Here is a 25,643-nt window from a genome sequence, read left to right on the forward strand (position 1 = left end):
CTGCAATCACCGTTGCTCTTCGTGTATTCAATTTTAATAATATTTTAAGAACAATTCGCACAAGATGCGTATATTAAGCTAATGTGTGCTCCAGTGGTATGAGTTCTGAAGTTAACGGCCTAATCAAGTATAATTTATTATTTTAAAATTATTATTTATCTATCCTTAAAAAAGGTTTACAATTTTTACCAAGACTTACTTTTTATTGGTGGTAGGTCTCTCATATGTGAAAGTCCGTGGGTAGTTCCACTTAGTTCTCTACTTTAGCCAATCGTCCCTTTACATGATTTACGAAGAGGCATTTATAAACTATTGAGAATGTGAAAATTTTGAGTGTAAGTGGTAATGCGCACCAATAACAATATAATATTTATGTCGAGAAACAAATAAAAAACACATTACTCTAAATTGTTTTATAGACGTGTAATTTGTACTCTTATTGGAAATGTACTAGAGAGAACAAAGTACTAATCATAAAGCTACAAATTATATATATAACAAGTAAAAGTTTACTATTGTAACTTAAATACAATTCGACAAAAACAAATAAAGGGTTTACAATTCACTGTAGACATCATTTATGCACAAAAGATACTTGCAAATAGTTATACAGGCCATTGTGGGAGTCACAGAATAGTGTTACTCAAAGTCCTAAATTATATGCTCCTATAACATATTTAGTTATTCTAAATCGTATGATTTACATAATAAGTACTTCAGTTAACAATATGTGAACAAGTTTTATTTACAAAATAATATAACGGTTTTTGATATGACTAATGTTATGATATATAATCAAGAAAACAGACTAAAGATATTAAAAAATATGAATAGAAAGTGTGTATATAGTGAGTATCTCTTATTAAATATACATTGTGATGACCTGAGGCATCGTTTCTTAATATTGTTTTCTGTCGAAGTTATGATATGTACGGAGTATATGGTTACTAAGAATTCGGCGAGATTTGTATGAATATTATAATCAAAAAGTTTATATTTTCATATGCTGAGAAGAGATTATTACATTATTATACGGTTGAAAAATATTCGTAAGTATAAATCCATATACTTTACTGAAAATTATTATCAACACAAATGAGTTTCAACAAAAATGTACTATGGCAGTCCAAAATACAAGCAGAACTTAGTTTGGGTGTAACTGGCAACAACTGTCTATACGGTAGTCATACACATTATGTTTTATACTTAAAATAAATAAAAAAAGAAATCATAATGTAGACGGCTAATTATAGTTATTAGTGAAGTTATTTTTTTGGAATGTATGCTTTTATCATATGTTACGTTACCCAATATTGCAAAAATTTTAGAAAGTATTTTAGAGATCTTCTGTGAAAATCAATTGTACATTTTGATCATACGAAATATAAAGATAAGTCACTTTATAATAACAGAAAAAAATAAGTCAAATTTATTGAATCGATAAGCAGGGTATAGTATTATTTCTTTATGAGATAAGTACTATTTTTTCAAATGAAACCTTAAGTGTTATTACTTTCATATATTACAACAACATTTTAACAACATAATAGTAACATTCTACTTTTAAAGTTTTAGTAACATATATATAATATTTAACCTAACATTTACAGTTCAGAAATGCTTGTATGTGTGTTTTGATTTGATTATTTTAATATCACACAGTAAGCTATCAATCCAATGCAGATATTTCAATTTTTCAACATATCTAAAATATAGTCCACTGAATTGTAGTTTATTGGCAAGCAGTTCCGGCGATAGCTTCGACTGTATTGATGGTGTATATTCTGTAATTGATTTCGTTGGGATCTAAGGATTTGTAGATGAAGCGGGGAAGCTTGTCTACCAGCAGCCATAAGGTTCCTTCGTCGTCCACCTAAAAATAATATAATTAATGTGAACACATTTAAACGAACAGCAAAATTCAAGTTAAGGAAAACACAAAATAAATAAACTGAAGTGGCATTCCGCTTGAGCGTATTTTTTTCCTTAGTATTTATTACCGAAGACAGAGATAATGAGGGGAGCCAGTATAAGTTTTACTTCCATCTGTAATCGGGCCTATAACCCGTACAAATAATTAATTACAAACTTCCACTATTATTGGTGCCTAATGTTAAATGTATTCCAAAACCTTATGGTTTAATAATATCAGCCCTTTATTATATACTTGCCCACTGCTGAGCACGGGCCTCCTCTACTACTGAGAGGGAGATTAAGCCTTAGTCCACCACGCTGGCCTAGTGCGGATTGGTAGACTTCACACACCTTAGAAATTCCTACAGAGGAACTTCTCAGATGTGCAGGTTTCCTCACGATGTTTTCCTTCACCGTTAAAGCGAACGAAAAATTCACAAAGAATACACACATAATTTTTTAGAAAAATCAGAGGTTGAACCTGCGGACATTCGTCTTGCCAGTCCGTTCCACACCCAACTAGGCTATCGCCGCTTGGTTTGATATTACTATAATATTAACCCATTAGTGATATCACTTTGAAGGTCTGTATTGTTGTTTAATTTTTCTTTTATTTGGAGATCATGTATACCGAATATCAGGTAAAGGATAGGAGGTTCATCTGTTTAAACATATATCTAACGTTTTTTTATACGTGCAAGGCAAAATGACCCCACTTCACCGGATGGTAAGTGGAGTGGGGTCCAAAACAATGTGGACTGACGAAAGTTGATTACCCCTCGGCAGTCGTCACTATTATGCCGGCCTGTTGGAGCTGGATATACATAGGTTGATCCTGGAATGCAACACTTACGTGGGCCACTATGGCGGGTTTTAACACCTTGTTTACGTTGATTGCTATTCGGGGGGATGTAAAATATATCTTACCATCAGAAAAACTAACTGAAGTTCGTTGTCAGTTATGTCTTAACGTTGGGAGCATTTCGTAGATAAGTTCAATAAAATTTAATATTTAAAAATATTCTCTTTGGCATACAATTTTCGATAATCATCAGACATTCTATATTTCCATAAAAATAATTTTCCATTTCGCCTTGCATTTATACCAACAATACAAATCTAACACGAAACAATTTATACTACCTGTTAGACCACAAGAATAATCCCTCGCCTCCAAACAAGTAAACAATACCCAAATCTGACGAATATTTATTGCGACATATTATTTAAATGTCATGACGTCGGTAAACGACGTCAGTCTAAAGGCTATATTACAGTATAAAAAATAGAAGGTGGTAACAAAAAACGTAATTACAGTTACGTTTCCGGGGTTTTTCATCTTTGTCAAATAATGCAAATAAAATAAGCTTAGGTGTGCAAAACTTACCTTTAAATCGTTAGGAAATTCATACAGTGCAGGATCACTGAAAAGTAGTGGATTGTTTTCTGGTGTGTATGGTTTGTTGGAGTTCCAGCAGCCGACGCCGTTACGATTTACCTGCAAAATAAACACAATATGTCTATAATTAAACATGCAAGTACAAACCAAGAATAGAGTAAAAAAATAATAATATAAAGACCAAAAGTAAATCAATAAAAAATGAATGTTATTGTACTGCATTCATTTTAATATTTGCATACAACATAATGCTTGGAATACACACATTTACATTGATATAAAATCGATTTGTGACGACTGACGGGTAAACATAACTTCTTGTATCATTATAAAACACACTATGAATAATGCAAATCACTATTATTGCCATGAAGGTAACATTGTCAAGGACACAATCTAATGGTAGCCACGAGTAATGAAAAGTTACCAGTTCTTACTGTGATATACTGTAATTATTACAATATAATCATAAAATAAACTACAAAAGAACTTTATGATTTATTTAAATACGGTATAATTAAAGGTTGCGTTACCTACGCAGATTCAATTACTATTCAAACCAACGGTAATGATTTTAATAATTATATTTATATTATACTTGCGTTATTTTGTAAGTTGAAGGGATCATTACGACCATAAGAACTTACCCAAAGATTCAAGTACGAAGAGGAACTACAATACATTTGATATATATGTAGGTAAGAAAATTAGTTAGTCTCACCTGTGTATAAAACAGGACATGAGTTTTGGGATCGTAGTAACTCGCCGAAGCTTGCGTTCGTTCACCTCTGTCACCCAATAACTGAAAACCGGTTAAATAAAGTTTATCAGATCTACCTCTAACACCACTTAATACACATGTTAATTATGACCATGTATTTTTTATTATGTCTAGCGACATTATTATTACCATGTTTTCAATTTTGTTTAATTCGACTATCAAATAATCTTGGTGACATTTCTCTCGGTGCCTCGAATTTTCCGAACGTGGCCTTGGAATTATTTCATTATTCTCAATAATAATACAATACACTTTACATGTTGTAAACATGTAACCGAATAACCGTTTCAAGATTACCCTATTTATCGATTTAAACTTAAAAAAATATTGCAATAACTCTAATTTTATAATTAATATCATACAAAGTAGTCTATATAGGTTGTATTATTTGTATGTAAGTAAATTTCTATATAACATTGTCTAGCTTTGACCAGTTGCGACCTTAACCGACGCGAGACCCCAGGCGAAAGCAAAAATAAACGACCCGACGTCTAGGGCGGAGCAAAAAAGTTCCCCGGTTTTTATCAGTTTCGTCGGTAAGGTCTTTAAAATAGGTCCTCCAAGGCACCGACCGAGGCCCCTGCAAGCGCCAGACCCGATTGCCCGGATAATGCTAACATCGCCTGTGGCTGTGACAGTAGATACAAAGTAATCATACAAACCTTGAAATCATGGAACGCTTCATGTTTGTCAATATGTGTGTAGTTACGGAAAAGTTCGGTGGACACGCAGAACTCCTTAGTACTGGAGAACGCGTGGAAGAATACTGTACGATATCTGAAATAATAGGAAAACAAATAACATTTGGTAATTTTATTGAAGAATAGTCAGCAGCATTAATAATATAGTAATCGTCTATTGACCTCGGTATTGCGAACTTTTGTTTACTTTTATTTACTTTGGGGTCATTGTCGAAGGCCGTTGCCTGTTTTAAGAATTTGATTGTAATATAATTTTGATCATCTCTAAATGTTGTTAAAAAGGCCAGTACTCCTTACAACAATCACTATACACGTTATTTTGTACGTTGGCAATATAGACCAAAACGTGACTTAATTAAATTCAATGTGGATAAATCAAGGTCTTCGTAGGTATATGCTGTGTGAACTACTCGCTTGTTCTCAGCTTTGACAAAGGACTATTAAAACTACGATAGAATCTAATCTACCGTGAAAACATATTTTATACACATATAATTAATCCTTGAGTTTTTTTTGAATGTTTCATTTACTAGTTCTTACTTCATTGTTAGATTAGACGTGACGCAATAAATACTAATTTATATCGAATGCCACTTGTCTCGGGATTCATACGTACTCGTATAGCTACGCAATCGCCCTCTCTATTAAAGACTCACTACAAATATCACCCGATTGTTGATTCTATAAGTATTTAGCGGAATCAAAATTCTAAGTAGTAAGATAAATAAGATTGAACGTACTGGAAAAGTATGAGCATTTCTATAGTAGTAATTTAATAGTCATCACCTAGTAAGATACAAGTCTTGTTCTGTATAAAAGACTCTATGAAGGATTTCGAGACGTCTCCCAAATTTGAAACAAATATTTGTAAACTATATCTGTGACACAAGCATTTGTCTCGTGTGAGAATGAAGCTATGGCCTCTCGTTTCGCAGCGAAGAGCTGACAATAAGATGACTTCATTTTATTAAATACCCGCTTTATATTCACATAATAAATTATTCCTTGTGCAATAATCATTTTAAATGGATATTCTGCCTTTTCTACTGTATTTTTATAATCGGTTTTAATTTACCGCGTAGCATAGTTATAAGTTATAAGCGTAGTTATAAGGCTATAAACATTTGTAGGCAGATAACTTTAACGAACTCTGCTGGGTCATATTGCATCATTATTTCATTCCTTACCCTGACTCAAGAGGTTCTGAAAGAGCCAAGCTGAATACACCATCTGTCCACTGGAATTGCACTCCACCGACGTTGTAAGAGCCAGCCAGAGGCTCAAAGTGGAAGAAATGATGGGCAACACGCCAAGAGTCATCCTGCTTAAGGCTGTATACAACCACCCCATACCCTCCTAGGTCAGGGACATAAGCGAATGCATTGTCACATTCGTTCTTGTCTACGTCCGCAATCTAAAAATATCGACACAATATTATATTCTTAATATCTGTTGAAGGTCTATATTGAGAAATTAATTCTTGACATGCTTGTACATACATAATATATTTAATAATATTTTTCGATCATAGCAAAATTCTTTAAAGTCTAATTATCCAACAAAGTCTAATTAGTCCAACATATTTTTTTTCAGCTAAGTTAATATCAATTGATGAGAAAATGTAAAAATCACTACCAGCTACTCGACAATTTCTTTCCAAAGGCAATTATATACTTACTATGTTAGCGAAGAAGGAATCTTCTTTCATGTCACTAACTTTAAAATAATACCTGTGTATCAACTGATCAGTATTCAGGTCGAATATGGCTATAGACGGTCCAGCCACTTGGTTTGCGGCACCTGTAACAAAAATCGATAGATATAAAACAAAAGTGTTAAACATAGTGCAAACTAAAATTATCAGCGGATATAGAGAAGGTACGTTCACCATCGCGCTATGTGCAAAATCACCAAATATATACATTGCGGAAACTTGTAAATACATATTGCCACTTTTAATACAAATTAAAGGCAATCTCGGCGTTGGGTCGCTACCCTTGTGAATAGCCGCCAAACATAGTAAATTTGCCGCTTTTTCATTGGGTTGCGTATGATTCATGAGATGCAGTAGGCACTTAAAAAAACACACTTCTTGTTTTCCCTAAAGACTGGCAACGCATTCATACTTAGGGCCTGTTAGTGCTTATCTCTCACAGTGAGGCCACCTAACAAATTTTCCGGAGGCTTACTAAAAATTGTTCGCTCATAATCGAGAAAAAGTCATTAGTAAGCCTGAGACAATACCCCTGGATAATTTGTATTGTTGAGTTGTGTAATAAATAGTTTTAACAATTAAAAGTTACATCACAAGTAAATCTGGATAACGGTAACTTTGGATTTCATAGAACTAACAGTTTCTAGTATGAGCCAAGTTCTAAGAATGAAACATTATATATATTACATACATACATATATTATAATTTATATTTATAACTCATGGGCATAGTAAAACTATTCATTAACGTTACAAACCTATTAAACTTTTTACTCTTAGAAAGGATACTACTTCAAGTACGATAAACGATTAAAATAGAATGGCTTACTCATTCAGTCTCCGATAGATACATTTACTTAATAATTTCTTTAAGTTAAGGATGTAATTACTTTTCTATGGCCTTTATTTTAGTTGCATCGAAAGTAAAGTTTAAGTTGACAATACGTTATAGTCATTAAATAAGTTTCTCTCATTATTAAGTAAAAGCAATGTCGCATTAATAATTTTATAATATTATAAGGACATTTCGTATTTACTTATGCAAAATTAAATATCAGCAACACAGTTTTACAGCATTTTTAAATCAATTAAAAGAAGGGTAAAGCAAGAGGTCACGACCTTCAATAATCTTAATGTCATTATGTTGTACGACTACAACATTTTCTTAATTTAATTCGTATTCAAGTATTTAAATTTTTCTTTTACGTTTTATGCCATATTATGTCACTAAGATTTCCATTTCCAAAAAATAACTGTTATTTTGATAAACATCAGATATCACATAACACAATAAGGAAGGTTTACTTTCCATGCGAAATACTACGTGAGATAATTGTATCGCTGTCAACAGGACAGAATAAGGTTAGTTAATCTGGTAATTAGTAATTTAAACGTCTAGTTAGTGATAAGCAGTTAAAAAATAATAATCATGGATATTTCTGCCTTTAAAATTTCGTCATATTAAATTTTAAAGGCCGAAATATCCATGATTATTAATTATTTTACGTTTTTCTTTCAACTGCGAGAACTAATCACTAACTAGACGTGAATTTAAATTCTTTACTTGCCAATACTTGTTTAGTTACCCAGATTAAAGCCGAAACAAAATGTATGAAAATGGACCTTGAGCTACCACCTTAAAATCATTCAACAAATTGCGTAACATTATGACAATGCAAATGCAATTTACTTAACATGCGTGATATCCGTTTGTTTATCGTTATTTTGCAAGTTTCCTTATTATTGTGGAAATAATCTTTGTAAAAAAAAAAATTTGGTTAATTAAAAAGACAAGTATAGTCTTACCAAAAATATCTGCTAATCCTGAGTCCATAACCCAAAGTCTGTCGCAGACATCCACGTATACTCTGAATACTGATATTATAGAACTGTTTGAGGGTAATTCTTTAGCTGTATCAGGAACTAAATTATCTTTAAACGAAGGATACGGCTTCAATGGCTGATCTTGAGGTCCATTTAAATCCACGTAATTAAGGGAAGACGCAACTCCGTTTTTCCACCTTGGCACGGTTACGAAAATTTTATTTCTCCAGCGTGCTAAGCCTAGCGGAAGGTTATTGGCTGGTACGAAGTTTTCATTTCTGATAGCATTTTCACGGTCAGCCGGCGTGTCCCACGTATAGTCAATCACTTTCCATCCAAAGCGTAGTTTTGGTGTAGCCGCGTCGCATACTGATGCTATTGCCAGGGCTATGATGAAACCAACTGCCTTCATGGCTAATCTGGAATAACGGTACTTATAAATAGATGTTATATACATACTGTGGTTTTAATTTGATATAGTTAATTCACTCTACGAGCGATGCCATGTTCATAATATTGTTTATTCTATATAATTTGCACGCTTTGTACCTACAGATAATAATGAGTATGATACTAAATCTATCGATATTAATCAGATCATTAATAAAAGTAATTTAAATATGTATGAAATGTGAAAAACAAATCTAAAGATTATTTTAGTAGAGATCCATGCAGCTCAATTTCGTAACATGATAATGACAGTATTGTGAAGCGGAGCATCCCACAGACTCCATAATAGTTGGCTCACGTTTTTGCGGGTAGCTTATGATCTTATTATTGAGAAATGGCAAGTTGGGTTCGTCTATAATTCTTCCTTATCTGCGCAGATCAAGCTTGTTATGCATTTGGTTAGCATGAGAACTGTGACAACGTTACGCAAGTGCGCGTGAAGAGATCATTGTTAGTGATTTTAAATGCATACATATTTCATACGCGGTACATATTTTTGATTTACATAATGATGAAGATATTAATTAGGTCAGCTTGTCATGTATTAGCATTAAGCGACCATTCTAGGTTTAAAAATCTTCTCTAGCATAGCAGAGTCGTTCTAGATCAAATGCATCTTTTTCTGATTTCTGGTTTAAAGCATATTGTACCAAAGGAATTTGTGTTTATATGCTAATTTTTCAAAAGTTGTTCCTGATTAACACACACCAGGCCACGAAAACAACTAAGAGCTGATTGTCCAATCAGAAAAAGGATCTGTCAACTATATGTAACTAGAGTCAATAGAGTAGGTAACAACTAACAATATACATGTTACTTTATTTACATAACTGCAATTTCTAATTTATTTGTTTTATATTTTATTCTATAAGTAAGTTTTAGATGATCATTGAAAAATTAATTAATTTTGATTTGACAGATAAAGAATAGTTTATTTCGAAACTTGTGGGGGGGCGGGGGCACTGCGCGCGCCGAAAACGTATATTATTATATAAAACCCAACGACCACGATGGCTAGTAAATAGCAAGAAAATATTGCAGTGAGTATTCATGTTAAAAAGTAATTGTATATTCCCTATTTTGTATAATGAATGAATTAAATTTAAACTAAAACTGCAATTATTAGGTATAACAACTTACAAAACAAATCCGTGAAAGTTATTTGGAAATTACTTAATTAAAATGTTATAATAATTATATGTTTCAAGATGGTGGGTATATATTTTTTTATTATGTTACTTCTACTTTAGTGCGTAGAGCAACTGATCTTTAAGTCATATAATGAGCAATTTCTTATCATGTTTATATTTAATTCTATTTACTATTTCCATAGAAAAATGTTTTATTGATGGATCGGACAATCTGCGTTACATGTTAGTAGTTTCTTCTCTAAAGTACAAAAATGTGGTAATCATAATAACCTAGATTTCAACATCCTCATCATAAAGTTTGCATATCAGGTACTCATCGCAAGGCAAAACATACCATAGATACTATTCATTTTTATGACAAAGTGCACAGGGTCTCGAAATGACGACAGTCATAAAATAACGTGTAGAAGCCAATGTCGTTGAACTATTTTACGGACGTAACATAGAAAAACAATAATCGCTAAGTGCCGTTGTGTCCACTGTACACGCAACCGTCAGCAAAAAAACCCAGAAAATATAAGACAAAGAAATAGTAACATCAATTATTCTTATTTAAACACATTAATTTGATACATACAATAATTATTTTGATATCTCCAACTCCAAATAGAATAATATATTGTACGATTTTCCACAATGAAGCGCGCATACTAGAATGCTGTTCTATCGTTACAGTTGTATATAATCATTTAAGTAGGAATTAATAAATCAAAAAAATTATCCCATTATGGTCTTATGAAATAGTTTATGTATTGTTCTACAATACCGCAATCAGGTTTTTAAGCGTCATAATTTAAGCATTCGCCTTTAAAGAAATGCAAACACGTCAACTTTTCGTCTCGTGTGGTTCTGGTCACAATTTGTTTTGCCATTTATACATGATGTAGTTTTTAACCGCTTAAAAATGTGAGACAACTTCCGTGTAGACAATATTTTTTGCCAGCTAGTATAGCCTTTCAAGTTTTGATTAATTAATATTTGTAACAAGGCGTTAAAGTCTTGCATGTTCAAAGTCAATAACAGAATTTCAGTGCAAAGTAACAATTATTAATTTAATTAACAGCTTCCTTCAATTATTATAGTAAGGAATTATATATCTCATTTTTATAACAACGTACGTTACTTCCGGAATTAGTATCAGGATGTAGCAGTATAAGCATTGTAAGGATATCTGGTAATACATTCACATTTTGTACTTACTGGTTCTGTTGTGTTCAAGTGTAAACGAATGCTAGAAGTTAAGCCCGCGACCGGTTGGACACGACCACAAATACAGACTAAACAGTTCGAGGTCTCCTCACCTCTTTTATATTCACTACAACTTTCATACGTAGTTGACGCCGTGCTTTGATTTATTTAGTTCCATTCGTGCATCTTTTTTATACAAACAATGACAAATAATGCTTTTATACAATAAAATGTTTGCATGTCTATAGTCTAATAAAAATTATTTATGCATTTTTCCTTTGAACTAGGCCATACTAGATTCTGAGCTTATAGTGCATTCCTCTTAAACAGGATGTAAGAAAAAAAATATAAAGCTGTTAGGCACAATCTAATTCTAAGAAAAAACATTATAATTAAGGACCTAAAATATATAGTCATGCTTTATATTATAATATTCTTTTCTTTTAAGGCAACACATCTGTGTCCTATGGTATTTAATTTATTTGAGCAGTGAAGATCAGAGTCGTCGTGTGTCTCGTTTGCAGGACTGTTGGCAGAATATATGCTAAAAAAATCTCATGGGCGCCGCTAAAGCTTAAGGCCAGTCAGATGACTTGCTCTAGAGAACCAGTATGCCAGGGCCTATATACATTTATTACTTCAAAGTATTATTGTATTATTTTTATTTTACTCGCTTAAGTGAAGAACAAGCACCAGTATAAGCCGCGCTTCATCATATCATCATCGATACACCTAGACATTTGTATTATTTATCGTAACTGGAGATTGTGTTATTTTTTTTTTTCAATATAACAATCAATATTGGTTCGTTAAACACATTGTCGGGAGTACTAATACGGCGGAAATCAAAATTGGCAACAATTCAGAAGACAAAATAAACTGATGTATTTTGTAATAAATAAATATTTAAAGTTAATTTTATTCAAAATTTAATACTTAACTGGTTTCCAATTGGCTTAAATCCGAATGTTTGATTGGTTAAAAGCTTCGTCTTTATTTCCTATTCGAAAATTTGACATATTGGGTTAGAACGTTTTCTTTTTTGCACAACAACGTGAATGGAAATATATAACTGTTGTGGTAATAAGTGTTAACAATAGCATAACAACAAAGCGTAAAGCCTGTGCATTATCGAATAACGTTGGTAGTGGTCGAAAATCGATTGCGCAGCTGCGTTGTACATTCGGCTTGTGTGAATTATCCAAGGCCTAACTCCCCGTGACCGATGCATCCGTTGCTCATTCATACTGACAATCCGCCCATGTACTTGTTTAAGCTACTTTTTTGCGCATACACACCTGACATAACAACACGCTACCGTAGTGAAGTATGGAAACGCTAGCGTTGTTACGTTTCTATAATAAAGTTTATTCAACGAACTTAAATGAAATTTCATTTTTAAATTATCCTCAAATATGAATAACTTGTATTGTAGAGCGAAAATTGCCTGGGTTAAGAATTATACGGCAAAATATGGCAAATGTTATATGTCACGCTTAGATTGTCCAAGTGACTTGGATTTATGAATACAAAATACAAAGCAATGCCTAATCCTTACACTAAGACTTAACTCGCACAATCACAGCGCATTAGATGCCAAATACAAATTAATATTGAACGCAAAGTTGTTGCCCCAGTATCTAGTCAACACAAATTGTATATATTGAAGAACGTACTTATATAATACAAAATCAGCTGAAGTTGATACTGACTATTTTATGTATATTCTTTGTGAATTTATCGTTCGCTTTAACGGTGAAGGAAAACATCGTGAGGAAACCTGCACATCTGAGAAGTTCTCTATAGGAATTTCGAAGGTGTGTGAAGTCTACCAATCCGCACTAGACCAGCGTGGTGGACTAAGGCCTAATTCCTCTTAGTAGTAGAGGATGTTTTACTGGTTGGAGACTTAATGAAACTCTCATATATCAGGAACGGCTTTATTGTGTGCGCGATATCGGTCGTGGCAGGAACGGAACAGGAAAAGTGGCAACGACAGTGTTGCCGTCTATTGAGGCATGACCATAGACCAACTTTATTTATTGTTGTCTATGTGACAGAGGAGGCCAGTGCTCAGCAGTGGGCAAGTATATAATACAGGGCTGATATTATTATTATTATTATTTTATGCAGTGCGACGTACCTACTAATTCAGTATGATATAAAATTAATTCTATTTAAAAACATTGCGTAATAGGTGATAAGTATATCTGTTAATATTTAACCATTTGTATTTGTTAAATAATTTAAAACTGGTTTTAAAATATTTTTTGGATTTTATTTGTATGCAAATCTCTAATTTTCCTAAATTATATTAGGTAAAAATAACTAAATGACAAAATGTAAGCCTGACAGATTTAAAGACGAGTTAATTTATTCTGTACTAACTGTGCCTACAAATTCGTCTGCGTGAACTACATTTATTTGAGCCCGAAAAGTTTTAAAGTCAGTTTAAATATTTCGCATAAAACCCAAATTCTCATCTCATATATGAAAACTAAAGGAAAATCTATTTAGTACGTATTGTCGGTGATATGCGCTAACAAATAAACAGAAAAACACTCACACAGAAGAGAATTCCACAACTCACACAAAAATCGCAGATTTTTGTTCTATATTAATTCTATATAGTCTTAATTCTTAGTCGTTAATTCTTTTTCTTTCAATGTACAAATATACTAAGCTCTTTTGTCCTATATGTGTAAATTTTATCATTTTTTTAGGTATTTGTCGTGATATATCATCTATACTTATAATAAATCTGTAGGGAGGTCAATTCTGTACATGAAATATATTTCCAAAATAACTATCAAAATAACTATTAGGGATCGATACTGATGCCAAAAATGCAATTAGTAAAATTTTTGTCTGTCTGTCTGTCTGTCTGTCTGTATAACCGTTATAGAAACAAAAACTACTCGAGGGATTTTAACGAAACTTGGTACAATTATTTGTCATACTCCTGTGCTGGTTATAGTATACTTTTCATCACGCTACAATTAATAGGGAGCAGAGCAGTGAAGGGATATGTTGGGAAAACGGGAGAAGTTACTCCATTTTTTAAGCTTCCGTCGCGTGTGCACCCTTAATGGTTAAAGCTACGCAGAAATCATGTATGACGGAAATGTTCTCCTTAAAATTATGTAAAAATATCCCACGACAGCATATGTCTATCTTTTATGGTTGACTCACAATAACACGTGTAACTCCCGATAGCTTAGCAGTTCGAAGCTTTCTCATTATATTTGTCTACTCTTACGTTTATAACACTCTCAGTCATCCCTAATTAAAAAGTTAACATTATTAAATATTCCATAAAAAAGAATCATAGAAATCGGTATAAAAACACCAAAATTTATACATGAAATACGCTAATAATAAGCCATCACGCGTGAATACTGAATCATGCTATAAGCTTCCTTCGATTTCACCAGGATCCCATCATCAGACCCTGACCGGACAATCGGACCACCTGCATACCATACATTAAAAAAACATCCCGACAAATTGAGCACCTCCTCCATTTTTGAAGTCCGAAATCCACGCGGGCGAAGCTGCGAGCGGAAGCTAGTTTCAAATAAAATAAACAACATGTAGGTAAATTTACTTTTAGTACAAATTTATCCGCTACAATTTGTACCTCGCTCAATAGCGATCACGTGGAGGAAAACAGATTAGTGATGACGTGCTAACAAACAATGAAAAATCCCCTACCTACATTAAATTCACCACATAACTGAAAAATGAAAACGATAATTTAAGTCAGAATTTCGAAAGCAACTTGTAATTCAATAAAAAGCACATTTTACAAAAACTACTTTAATCCATTGGCACTTCAATTATCTTTATTCTAAATCGCACGTCGATTGAAATCACAACTGAATTGAAGACACCACCTAATCAAGGAAAAAACAAAAAAGCAATATTAATGAATAGATATAATATTACACAAGTTTTATTGAAAACTGTCCTTAATATCTGGTACAAGGTGGTCGAATCTTGTCGTACCTGGATAAAATAATCACTAGACGCCGTGTTGTCTAGAATCTAGATTATATTCTTGTAACATGAACAACAATCACACACAAGTTAAAATGAAGCAATCGCGTAAAAAATTATCATCAAAATTCCACGCGAAATTTTAATGACTTACCATTTGTGGTTTTGCTCACTCTTGCATCTTGATTAGAGTATATTTGGATAATGCCTGTTTTTGGTCGGAGTTTGACTAAACTATAATAAGTAATATAATGTATGCACACGTACTCTGTAAATATTAGCACACATATGTATGAATTAGGTTTTTTTTATTATTCACGTGTTTTATTTTTTTTTACTTATCCGTCTAATAAGCACTAATATAATATTTAAAAAATGCATGCATACACTAAACGAACTAAGCTTTTCCGGTAGCTATATTTTATTGTACAATAACATATTGAAAATAATCATGTCAGACCTGTTATTATAATGTTTAAAGTAATAAACATCCAATGTGTGGCCTTTTGGAATACGTTAAATTCTTAATATAGATTATTTAATTAAACATATTATATTAATAAAAAAAAAAAATAGTCCTGCGTATTTTAAATCTATATTAACAGTAGTTTCTTATATTTCTTTAAACGATCAATTTGATAATATTATTTTGCGATGTTTTGTCGCTTTTATTTAATTTATTGTGTAGTAACTATTATATCCTAGATTAATTGCCGTGACAGACAATGCTTGTTGATACGATGCAGACAATGATGTCAATTTGCCATCAAACAAACTGAAAATAATGAAACGTCTAAATTATATCTGGCATACAAGATTAGCAATGTGTGTTAAGATGACTCGACAGTTACTGTTCCGATAGTGATATTCAATAAACCGAATAGGTGGATACCAAACAGCCTCGACCAACTTCTCAAACGGATCTTAATTGGTTGTTAGGTCATGAACTAAGTACAGGAAGTAGCATTGTTTAACCTAACCCGCATTACGGTTCCTCACTTTTGTTTCCTAACCACGCGTAGCTTGCTTCGTCAGCCACGCTATTAGAGACATTTTCAATACTTTTACGTGAAACGTTTTAATAATTTTTTTTATCTCATTATAACTATATTCATAGAATTGACTAAAAACCTAGTAATCAATGTCTTTCATGTCATATTATTGGACCTTTTCAATGTTAACGAAGAATACTTTATAATAACGGATTTATACATCTCGCTTATACTCTCTCTTCCAAGCTATACATTTCACATGCTGGACGCATCAGCTTTCCCCGTTTTGCTTCTCCACTTCGCTATATTCAATCTAGTCTCATAATTTTAATTCTTTTTTCGACAATAGATCTATTTCGCACAGCGGCAAATTCTTAACCTAAAATCACAATGAGAAAATTATTGTATAACGTTATGAATTATAACTTTAACCTTTGAATTGTGGGAAAGGTGTCAAGTAAATATGATAGTTTCCTATGTGCCTAAATGTTTCACTATTAAACAATTACAACCGACCTGAAAGGTGAAAATTTTTAACTGTTTGATTTATTTCTTATTTTGTTTGGTTGGGTTATAGGTACTAGTTTTTTTATAGACCCGATAAGCCTTTATAGAAATACATGGATTATTTTATATTCAGCTACAATCCCACTGCGGACACTCACAATATATCATTTTTATAACAGTTAGTTTAAGATAAACTTAAACTTTACCGGCATCTATTAACTTTAGTTCTAATAACGAATTCCAATGAACGAGAAACACTAACCTGGTTCGCAATGATAAAATGTGCTGTAAACATGATTTAGCCCATCTTTTCACGCAAATCATGCCTTTATCCCTGAAGAGGTAGCCAGGGGTGCTATCAGGACACCCACTTTACGGCTATGTGTTCCGTTCTATTCGACAGAGAGCGATAGATATCCGTCTATTCTCATTTAACGAATAAGCTCAAAAAACACAGGAAAATGCGTTATCGCTACCAACATTGGAAGATAAGTCAAACAGTAATCAATAATAAATCATTCTCATGTAAATTCCCTTAAATCCAATGTATTCTAAACTTTTTATTCGTTGAAATGTACTTAAGTCGACTTAATTCACATTTTGAAAAGCGCCTAATGTATTATTGTTATTATACAGATCGTCAGTATTAATATGCTTCTAGGCGCTAAGGTTATTATTTATTACCAGGGTCTCATTTATAATGGTTAGAAGTTTTCTTAATATTTTTTTCACTTGGTTAATCCAAATGCATAATAGAAGAGTATGAGAATATGTGATTACGAGATTATATAGAAACCCGATTGTAAACCGGTTAAAACAAATTATCGTGTTGTTTTTAACGTAACCCGAAAAAATTACCCAGGTTAGACCCTAAATTAAGTTACCATTTCGATCAGATTTGAAATCATAAATAAGAGCGATTAAATTATACCACGTTAAGTTAATAATAAATGCGTATATTTCAGTTATCTAGTACATGTACATTTTTTATTACAACAGAGTGACGTGTGGCATGTAGGCAATATAATAAATATGTTTTAAAATATCATTTTCTGAGATTACAAGTACGCATTCTGTCTATCCAAGCGTTAGTAAAAGCAAGCGGCCATGCGCGACACCGATCTCATCTCTAACTCGCTACGCACATTAATTTGAAAAACTCTTGCAATATCTTTATTGTATTAAAAAATGACGATTAGAACATTAATACACTCCTTTAAAATAAATTAAAATTTAAAACTTCATTCATATGTAGTATTAAATTCTAAAATTATTTCAGTCAATTGCTACAAATAGGTATTAACTTAGCAAAACAACACAGAAATAATTTTATAATAGCACTTATTTAATGTTTTATAATAATTATTAAAGCTATCCTAAAACTTATTATAGAATAGAAAAAAAAAATCTAAAAATGAAACCTTTACTTTCGTTGGTAAATTTTTTTATAATGTAGATATTATTTTATAAAGAAAATGTCACTGAAATTTTTGATTCAGTACACATTATATTATTATGTAACCAACACTATTGAATAAACAATTTAATAAGAAAAATTTTGGTAGTTGAAAATTTTTCTAGAGGACAAGATAATTTTTTATCAATTATTCGAAAATCTTTAAATTTGTCCCGCCCGTAATTGTGCGCCGTAAATGTATGGTACGATAGCTCAAAACCCTATGCTCCAAGAGGGCCTTGAAATTCCTTCACTCAAACATCACATTCGTGACAATTGATGATTTGATGGTGACAGATTTTTTTCAACTTTCACAGCTAATTGGCTTAACACTACCTGTATAATTATAATTAATAAAACAAAGTATAAATAGATCTACTGTCTACAAGAATAATCGCAGGTAGAATTGGTTTTCTAACAATCTAAATACTTCATTAATTACTTCCTAATTTATTTACAAATGCTGATACTTTAATGAAAATAAGATAGAATTTGGGCATTATTTAAAATGCGATCAACAATGTCCATTTCTTTTGCAATACGGGAACCGATCACTGCGATCATCTTCGGACACCTCTGGCTCATGGTGTCTGTAATGTGATTGATGATATTCCTCAGGGCGAGCGTGTTTGTATCTGTGATCTAGCGCTGGGTGACGTTGGTCAGGCCATCGCCTCCTGTTACGATCTTGGTAAGTATTACGAGACGGTCTTCGTGATCTGTTCCGTGAACTGAAAGAGTTGCATTTCCATAAGTCATTAAACTATAGCTGTTCGTGAGGTACCGACACGCGTAACTGCTTTAAAGTAAGCATAATGAATACATATGTAATATGCATGTGAAACTTATCACTGACAGTCCATTAATTATTACTGTACTACGATGCGCGTTAGGTAGCGATTAATTAAAATTATAAATGCCTTTAAATGTACTAATTTCCAAGAATAATTATAAATTTTATGCAAATTCCTGCAAATATGCCGATTTAAAAAAATATACTAATACATAGAGCTGAAGAGTTTGTTTATTTGAACGCGCAAATTTCTGGAAGTACTAAACCGATTTTTATATTTATTATTAACTAGCTTTTGCCCGCGGCTCCGCCCGTGTTATAAAGTTTTTCGGGCTAAAGTTTTCCGTTATAAAAGTCACGCTATATATTTTCCCGAGAGCCTATGTTCTTCCCAGGGTCTCAAACTGTCTCCATACCAAATTTTATCCTAATACGTTGGGTAGTTTTTGAGTTTAACACGTTCGGGAAGACCGATGCAGTGGGGTACTTTGTTTTATGATATATTTTTGTAGAACTTTTTAAGAGGAACAATCCCGTCATACCTTATTGTTGCATAACTTTAACCGTTTACGCAGCGCACGCAACAGAAGCTCTCAAAACTAATAAATTGTCCCCGTTTTTGCATCATGTTTCATTACTGCTCCGCTCCTATTGGTCATAGCGTGACGATATATATAGCCTATAGCATTCCAGGAATAAAGGGCTGTCCAACACAAAAAGAATTATTCAGTTCAAACTCCTAGTTTCTGAGATTAGCCATTACTGCTCTGCTCCTATTAGTCATAGCGTGATGATATATAGCCTATAGCACTCCACGAACAAAAGGCTATCCAACGCAAAAAGATTTTTTCAGTTTGGACTGGTAGTTCCTGAGATTAGCCATTACTGCTCCGCTCCTATTGGGTATAGCGTGATGATATATAGCCTATAGCACTCCACGAACAAAGGGCTATCCAACGCAAAAAGAATTATTCAGTTCGGACCGGTAGTTCCTGAGGTTAGCTATTACTGCTCCGCTCCCATTGGGTATAGCGTGATGATATATAGCCTATAGCACTCCACGAACATAGGGCTATCCAACGCAAAAAGAATTTTTCAGTTTGGACCGGTAGTTCCTGAGATTAGCGCGTTCAAACAAACAAACAAACAAACTCTTCAGCTTTATATAATAGTATAGAAGTATAGATAGGAAGCTACATTACTGAGTGTCTAGGCTACTTTTTATCCCAGATAAATATAAAGCGCGACTTTTATCCAGGAATAACTTTTACTCTTTGTACTCTTTAATAATGGTAGGTATGTTCATTTTATATCGTATTTTCCTCACCCGTATGGTCTTCTCTTGTACTGTGGTTTTTTGTTACTGCCCTCAGGTCGCGGCATGTAATCGCCGTCATCGGACTGATTCCGTTGATCCGAATCGAATTCACTGTGCGGGTGCCTCGTGTGATGAAAAACAGGTCTCACGTAAGGCACCGGAACTGGGTAAGGCTTAATCACTGGGACGGCCACCTATACAATTAAAAATATATTAATGATACAAAATATTAACTTGTCAATAAAAGGAACGCATAACAAAAGCAAAGTACTGTAGTAATCAAGTGTTCTGTTGATACAGTAGAAAGTATTCGGCATTCCAACTAAACTATTGCTTTGTAAATGAAACATGCTTTCATGCTTTGTGACAATGTGTTTTGAATGCAAGGGTGTTATATTATATGTGCCTACCTACATAAATGCATAAAAAAAATTACTTTATATTCATTTGTAATTAATCGCTTGCACGAATATCTTTACTATGTATTTAAATCATGTAATTATTTATTTAAGTCGAGATCTGCATCGTCGCGTCGTTGTTAGTAGTTACCCTATTTTAGAGAACCACTAACCTCTTTCTCGACACGTACAGGAACAGGCTTCTCTACAGGATAGGGGACGTTTTTGAAGACTGGATATGGCACCGGCTTCTCGATGGGAACTTTCAACTCCTGGATGACGGGCACGGCAACCGGCTTGGAAATGGGGACGCGAACCGGATAAGGCTGAGGAACCGGCACTATTACCGGATGGGGACTTCTATCTGCAAGTTTATGTTGGGTCGAATTGAAACGGTGTTTTGCGTTTCAAAACAACCTATACAACAAAGTTAACTATCCAACATTTAGGGGGAAGTTATAAAACTTAATGTAGAGTTGTTTGTTGAGTTCGGCATGTAATGAATGTAAATGTTGTTAGCCATGCAGCGATATGCATTCAATCATGCAAATTAATACACATGCGTTGATAAAAATTATCATGCCATGCTTTTGAAGGATTATTTTAATATTTTTAAAATAAACCTTCCTCTCATCATGCTCCAGTATAGATTCGGGTCTTCATATGTGATCAAGTATCATGAAACAAATTGACATAGTTCGACTGTCGATAACCCTCATTGGGTATATAAACCAAGGGAATCGTGTAAGAACAACCAGCAGAAATCAGTGATTGAGCCGGGATTTGAGCCACGGACCTTCCAGTCCGTGTATTGACTATGCGTTACTACTAAATCGATGTGGTGACAACTGATTATTATTGATATTTTAAATTTCGACCAACAAGTGCTTTCAGCAATATATTATTCATAAAATTCTTTACACTATTAGCAATACTGGCTTGTCCAACCGTGGCAAGTCCCATGTGTATAGAATTATAGAAAATTTTCCGCTTATTTTTCTTGTGCAATATATTGCTGCGAGAACTTGCTAGTCTAAACTTAATTTTATATATTATACTTATTTTCTTGTTGTAATCTCTTTTGATCTGTTATAATTATAACATCTATTAAAGAGTAAATTTGCATATTCATATCGAGATTTACGAGTATACTGAAATCGGGGCATGCGTCATAATAGGCTTACTCGATTGATGATATTTAAAATTATGCCGGTTAGAAATCAATCCAACAAAGTAATATAATATTCAGAAAGCGGCTAATTATAATCCTCATAGCTCTAAAATAGAATTAAATTTTATATATTGTAAACGGTCGACTTAATTTACGTAACACTACAGATATTAGATGCACTAGGTAGGTTGTAGGTACTAAACATGATTGAAAAAACATTATTTATACCATCATAGAGCATAAATATATTATATGTAACAACATATGTTATAATACCGAGCAAATATTTCTCTACATATTTTCAACTTGTGTTTTTTTTATTCCGCTCAGGTATCTGGACATATTTTTTGTATTAAGTAAAATGAAACGCCAGTATGCAGTTTTCCAACCTCTGGATAAACTTTCACTGGAAACAGTGGTAGAGCTAATGTACCATGACTGCACAGATCAATAGACTCATTATAAAGCTCAACTACTCGTTAAATAGATGACAGTATAGCACTTACCTTTGGCACTGTTTTATGATTGTACTATCAACCAGCGACACGACACAAGATAAAGCAAGAACCATAATGTATTCTTCATATTAAACATAATTTAAATCAAATTATATACATAAGTAGAGTATATATTAAAACAATGTAACGAGATACACTTCTGTGCAGTCGCAGTGGAACGTGTTGAGTTTCATGATTTCTCGCATATGGACGCGCATCATCTTACTGACCATGAACAAACGAGAAAATTAGTGCGCGACGTGTTGTCTGCTTTTCCAATCCGCATTCCATCATATCAGTTTTTTGTCGTACTATATACCTAGATTCTATATGAGCGCCTAACCGTTTTTCACAATTATTAGTGGATTTGTGCGATACATTTGTGCAATATGTAACTACACTTACCGGGTATGGCTTTGGCATTGGCACGTGTTGAGGTTTGTTTTCAGTCGCAAACGCCTCGTAGTCACGCAACGAATCTTTCAATTTTGATTTCAAATACGATTGTCTCCATTTTTCTATTAGGTTTCTGTAGTCTTTATAATTGTCTTCTTGAATATTATTCTCATACGTCGGCTTATAAGTTGGTATATAGGAAGGGTGGGATGTATCGTGGTTTCTTAATCCCAATAAATCTTCTTCTGACTTAAAACGATTATTGACCTCTTTATTCCAATCTTTCTGTGGCTTGCTTAATTTATAAGGTCTTTGACTGCCAAACGACCATTCACTTGGTATATTTTCTGTATGTTTACCCAAACTCGATTTGTAAGGACGTTTCGGTATATTTACGACTTCTTCCTCAATATCGTCAACATATGGTGATTGTTTTGGATTATTTTTCAAAATGCATAATCATTGGAGCCAAACGCGTTACCCCAGTATGACGTAGTAGTAGGCACTGTGCTAAATAAATCTTTGTATAAATTAGAATAGTCATTGTCTTTCCATTTTGAGTCTTTCGTAAAACCAAAAGCGGAGAAGTCATCGTCGTCGGTGACTTTTGGTATTTTTTTGAACTTTGAGTAATCAGTCCCAGGAAACTGATAGTTAGCTACATTACTACTAGCTGGTACAATTTCATCAACATTATTACGGAACGGCTTCTTTTTATCATCAAACTCATATTTAAAAGTCATGTTACTGTTATTTGTAGTATATTCATAACCTTTAAGAGCAGAAACATCTTTCCAATTTTTAAAGTTGTTTGTGAAATTTTGATGTGTTGACCAAGGCTTATTTTTGGATTTCTTTTATGTTCCGAATTTGGTTTTACATTGGCAGCAGTGTTTTTACTATTTGATGTAGGAAAACTATAAGACGGGTCATAATCAAAATATGGATTTGATTTTAAAATATTATCTTTCTCCTGTAGTAGTCTCTTCATTAGTTTTAGTGTCGAAAGTTCCAAATGCTGAAGTCTCTTTTGTAAATTTATTAAGATTACTGAATGGTTTTGTATATGACATTTCAGTCTGAGGGGTTTGAGAAAATAAAAGGGTTTGTTGGTTTGGAAGTCGTTGTAACTATGTTATCTAATGCAGTTGAATATATTGTTTTCATGTTAGTAAAATCAACAACAGTTGGAAATTTTAATTGATTTGGCACATTGTTTGTCTGTGGCTTCACGTAACTTTCAAAACTACTCGTAGGAAAAGATGGCAATGGAACCTTGTTATAATTTTTATCAGGCTCATTATGGATCTGTTTGTTTTCATGTATTGGTTGCGCGTCTACAAAGTTGGGGAAATTATCATCTTTAAAACTTGAATAACCGCCATCGAATGTTTGCAACTCACTATTATTTAATCGGTGTACAAATTTATTTTTATTTCTTAAGTTTAGTTTTGTTCCATAAACGGGAGAATTTGTATCATCATAGCTGGGTCGATACGGTTCATCACTATCTTTATTTTTAGGAAAATCGTCGCTTTCAAGAATGGGAGTACCGAACAAGGTCATAGTGCTCTGAGGATACTGCAACATGCTGGACTGCTCACCATCGTCATTGAAGGTCTGTCCTTCGAATGGTTGAGATCCATAGTTATTTTCAAGAATATCTGACGCCGTAGGAAAAGCAGGGGCGTATAATCTAGTGGTGGATTCTTGATTGGCACCACTTAGAAAGCTGGAATAATCTGGGGAACTGGGTACGAAACCATCGTACGAACCCACGTCGTTAAACCCGAAAGTTGAATAAGCAACAACGTTCGGTTGCGGAGAAGTGTCGTCTTCCTTAATCGGTGGATATTTGGTCTTCTTCGCTTTCTTTCCATTTACTTCGCCATTAAGAATTAACAAAGTTATGAAATAGACATAAACCTGCTTGTAGTACATATTGATATTACCACTGTCTTTTATAACAACACACTTAACATTTTACGAAAACGTGATTTACGTTTAAGTTGAGACCGAGTAGTGACTGGACGCGCGTTGCGATGCAGTCATGAAAACGAACTGTAGCGATGAGTACTCGCGGAGCTCACTAGTGGAATTCTGCTCCCTCGTCCTCAGAAAACGAAAGCGTTTCATGCATCACCAACCCAACAATTTCCCCGATTAATAATTGCTAATAATGCGTTCGATGTATTCTAATTGTTGATAAGGTCAATGCCTGAAATAAATTGACTTCTCGTGTGGTTTGGAAGTGCTTCTTCCGTCACTGTGCCGTTAAACGTGTAATTATACATTCCTGTTTACTTTTTGCAATGCTAAATCGTACCTTTTTTAACAAACTCCAATGTATGCGGTAATGCAACAAATAATTGTGACTAAAAAGAAAATCGCTTAAAAGCAACTTTTGCCAATTGTAATTCTATCCTTATTTGACAAATTACCTACGACGGAATATTACGCACTGATTTCTTTAATAATTATAAGTCGGCAAATTAGCAAGTGAGTCACATGATTGTTAGTTACCAAGACGCTGGGCCGTGGCTATTCAGATGGCTATATAAACAAAATCAGATAAATTGAATTATGGTGGTAAGGATAAAAATAAACATTACAAAAGGATAACATCTTTTTGCTGTCTGCCTTCTTGTTATTTTTACGAATGGCAGAAGCAAAACTATCGTCGGATTTCTGCAAGGCAACGGTACTGTCTTAGACCAACCAGACCATTTTCTCTGAAGGTAATTAAAATGTGTCCACTTCTTCATCAGTTGAAGAATTACCTATCAATATATACTTCAACCAGCAGAAAAATTGGCCAGTTCCCTGGTCATGACAAAATTGATGACCTGCCTTTTTGGGATGATGATGCCATTTTAATGAACACTTCATGACAACGATCTCACTTCTTTAACCAAAGTTAAAATATTATATTGTATAGTCAGTTTGTTACCTAGTGGTGAAATGATAAATGTAATCTTTCATTTATTTTGTTGC

At 33.4% G+C, this 25,643-nt stretch overlaps 1 protein-coding gene and 1 non-coding gene across 2 annotated transcripts; both read right to left on the reverse strand.

Annotated features, from left to right (window-relative positions):
* Positions 1 to 398: 398 nt before the first annotated feature.
* Positions 399 to 11,250, reverse strand: LOC115441103 (L-dopachrome tautomerase yellow-f). The gene is made up of 8 exons (XM_030165711.2): positions 11,135 to 11,250; positions 8,316 to 8,752; positions 6,474 to 6,595; positions 5,983 to 6,209; positions 4,757 to 4,871; positions 4,035 to 4,115; positions 3,302 to 3,412; positions 399 to 1,873 (listed from the first exon to the last, which is right to left on the reverse strand). Exons 2-8 carry the CDS (start codon positions 8,743 to 8,745, stop codon positions 1,733 to 1,735), a joined length of 1,227 nt encoding a protein of 408 aa, XP_030021571.1. The 5' UTR covers positions 8,746 to 8,752; positions 11,135 to 11,250; the 3' UTR covers positions 399 to 1,732.
* Positions 11,251 to 18,051: 6,801 nt separating this feature from the next.
* On the reverse strand, positions 18,052 to 25,455 carry LOC115441067. The gene is made up of 6 exons (XR_005113063.1): positions 23,730 to 25,455; positions 22,655 to 23,676; positions 22,410 to 22,413; positions 20,759 to 20,942; positions 20,197 to 20,381; positions 18,052 to 18,807 (listed from the first exon to the last, which is right to left on the reverse strand). It is a non-coding gene; the product is annotated as an uncharacterized LOC115441067 (transcript).
* Positions 25,456 to 25,643: the final 188 nt, after the last annotated feature.

The sequence above is a fragment of the Manduca sexta genome, chromosome 26 (genome assembly GCF_014839805.1).
Source record: "Manduca sexta isolate Smith_Timp_Sample1 chromosome 26, JHU_Msex_v1.0, whole genome shotgun sequence".
Taxonomy (NCBI): Eukaryota; Metazoa; Arthropoda; class Insecta; order Lepidoptera; family Sphingidae; genus Manduca; species Manduca sexta.

What these genes read in the sequence shown, in the direction of transcription:
- LOC115441103 (XM_030165711.2), bottom strand. Translation starts at nt 8,745, where the DNA reads ATGAAGGCAGTTGGTTTCATCATAGCCCTGGCAATAGCATCAGTATGC. An exon ending in AGGATTAGCAGATATTTTTG is followed by an intron (nt 6,596 to 8,315) that starts GTAAGACTATAC and finishes TTTTTGTTACAG; the next exon opens with GTGCCGCAAACCAAGTGGCT. An exon ending in TCAGAACCTCTTGAGTCAGG is followed by an intron (nt 4,872 to 5,982) that starts GTAAGGAATGAA and finishes CTATTATTTCAG; the next exon opens with ATATCGTACAGTATTCTTCC.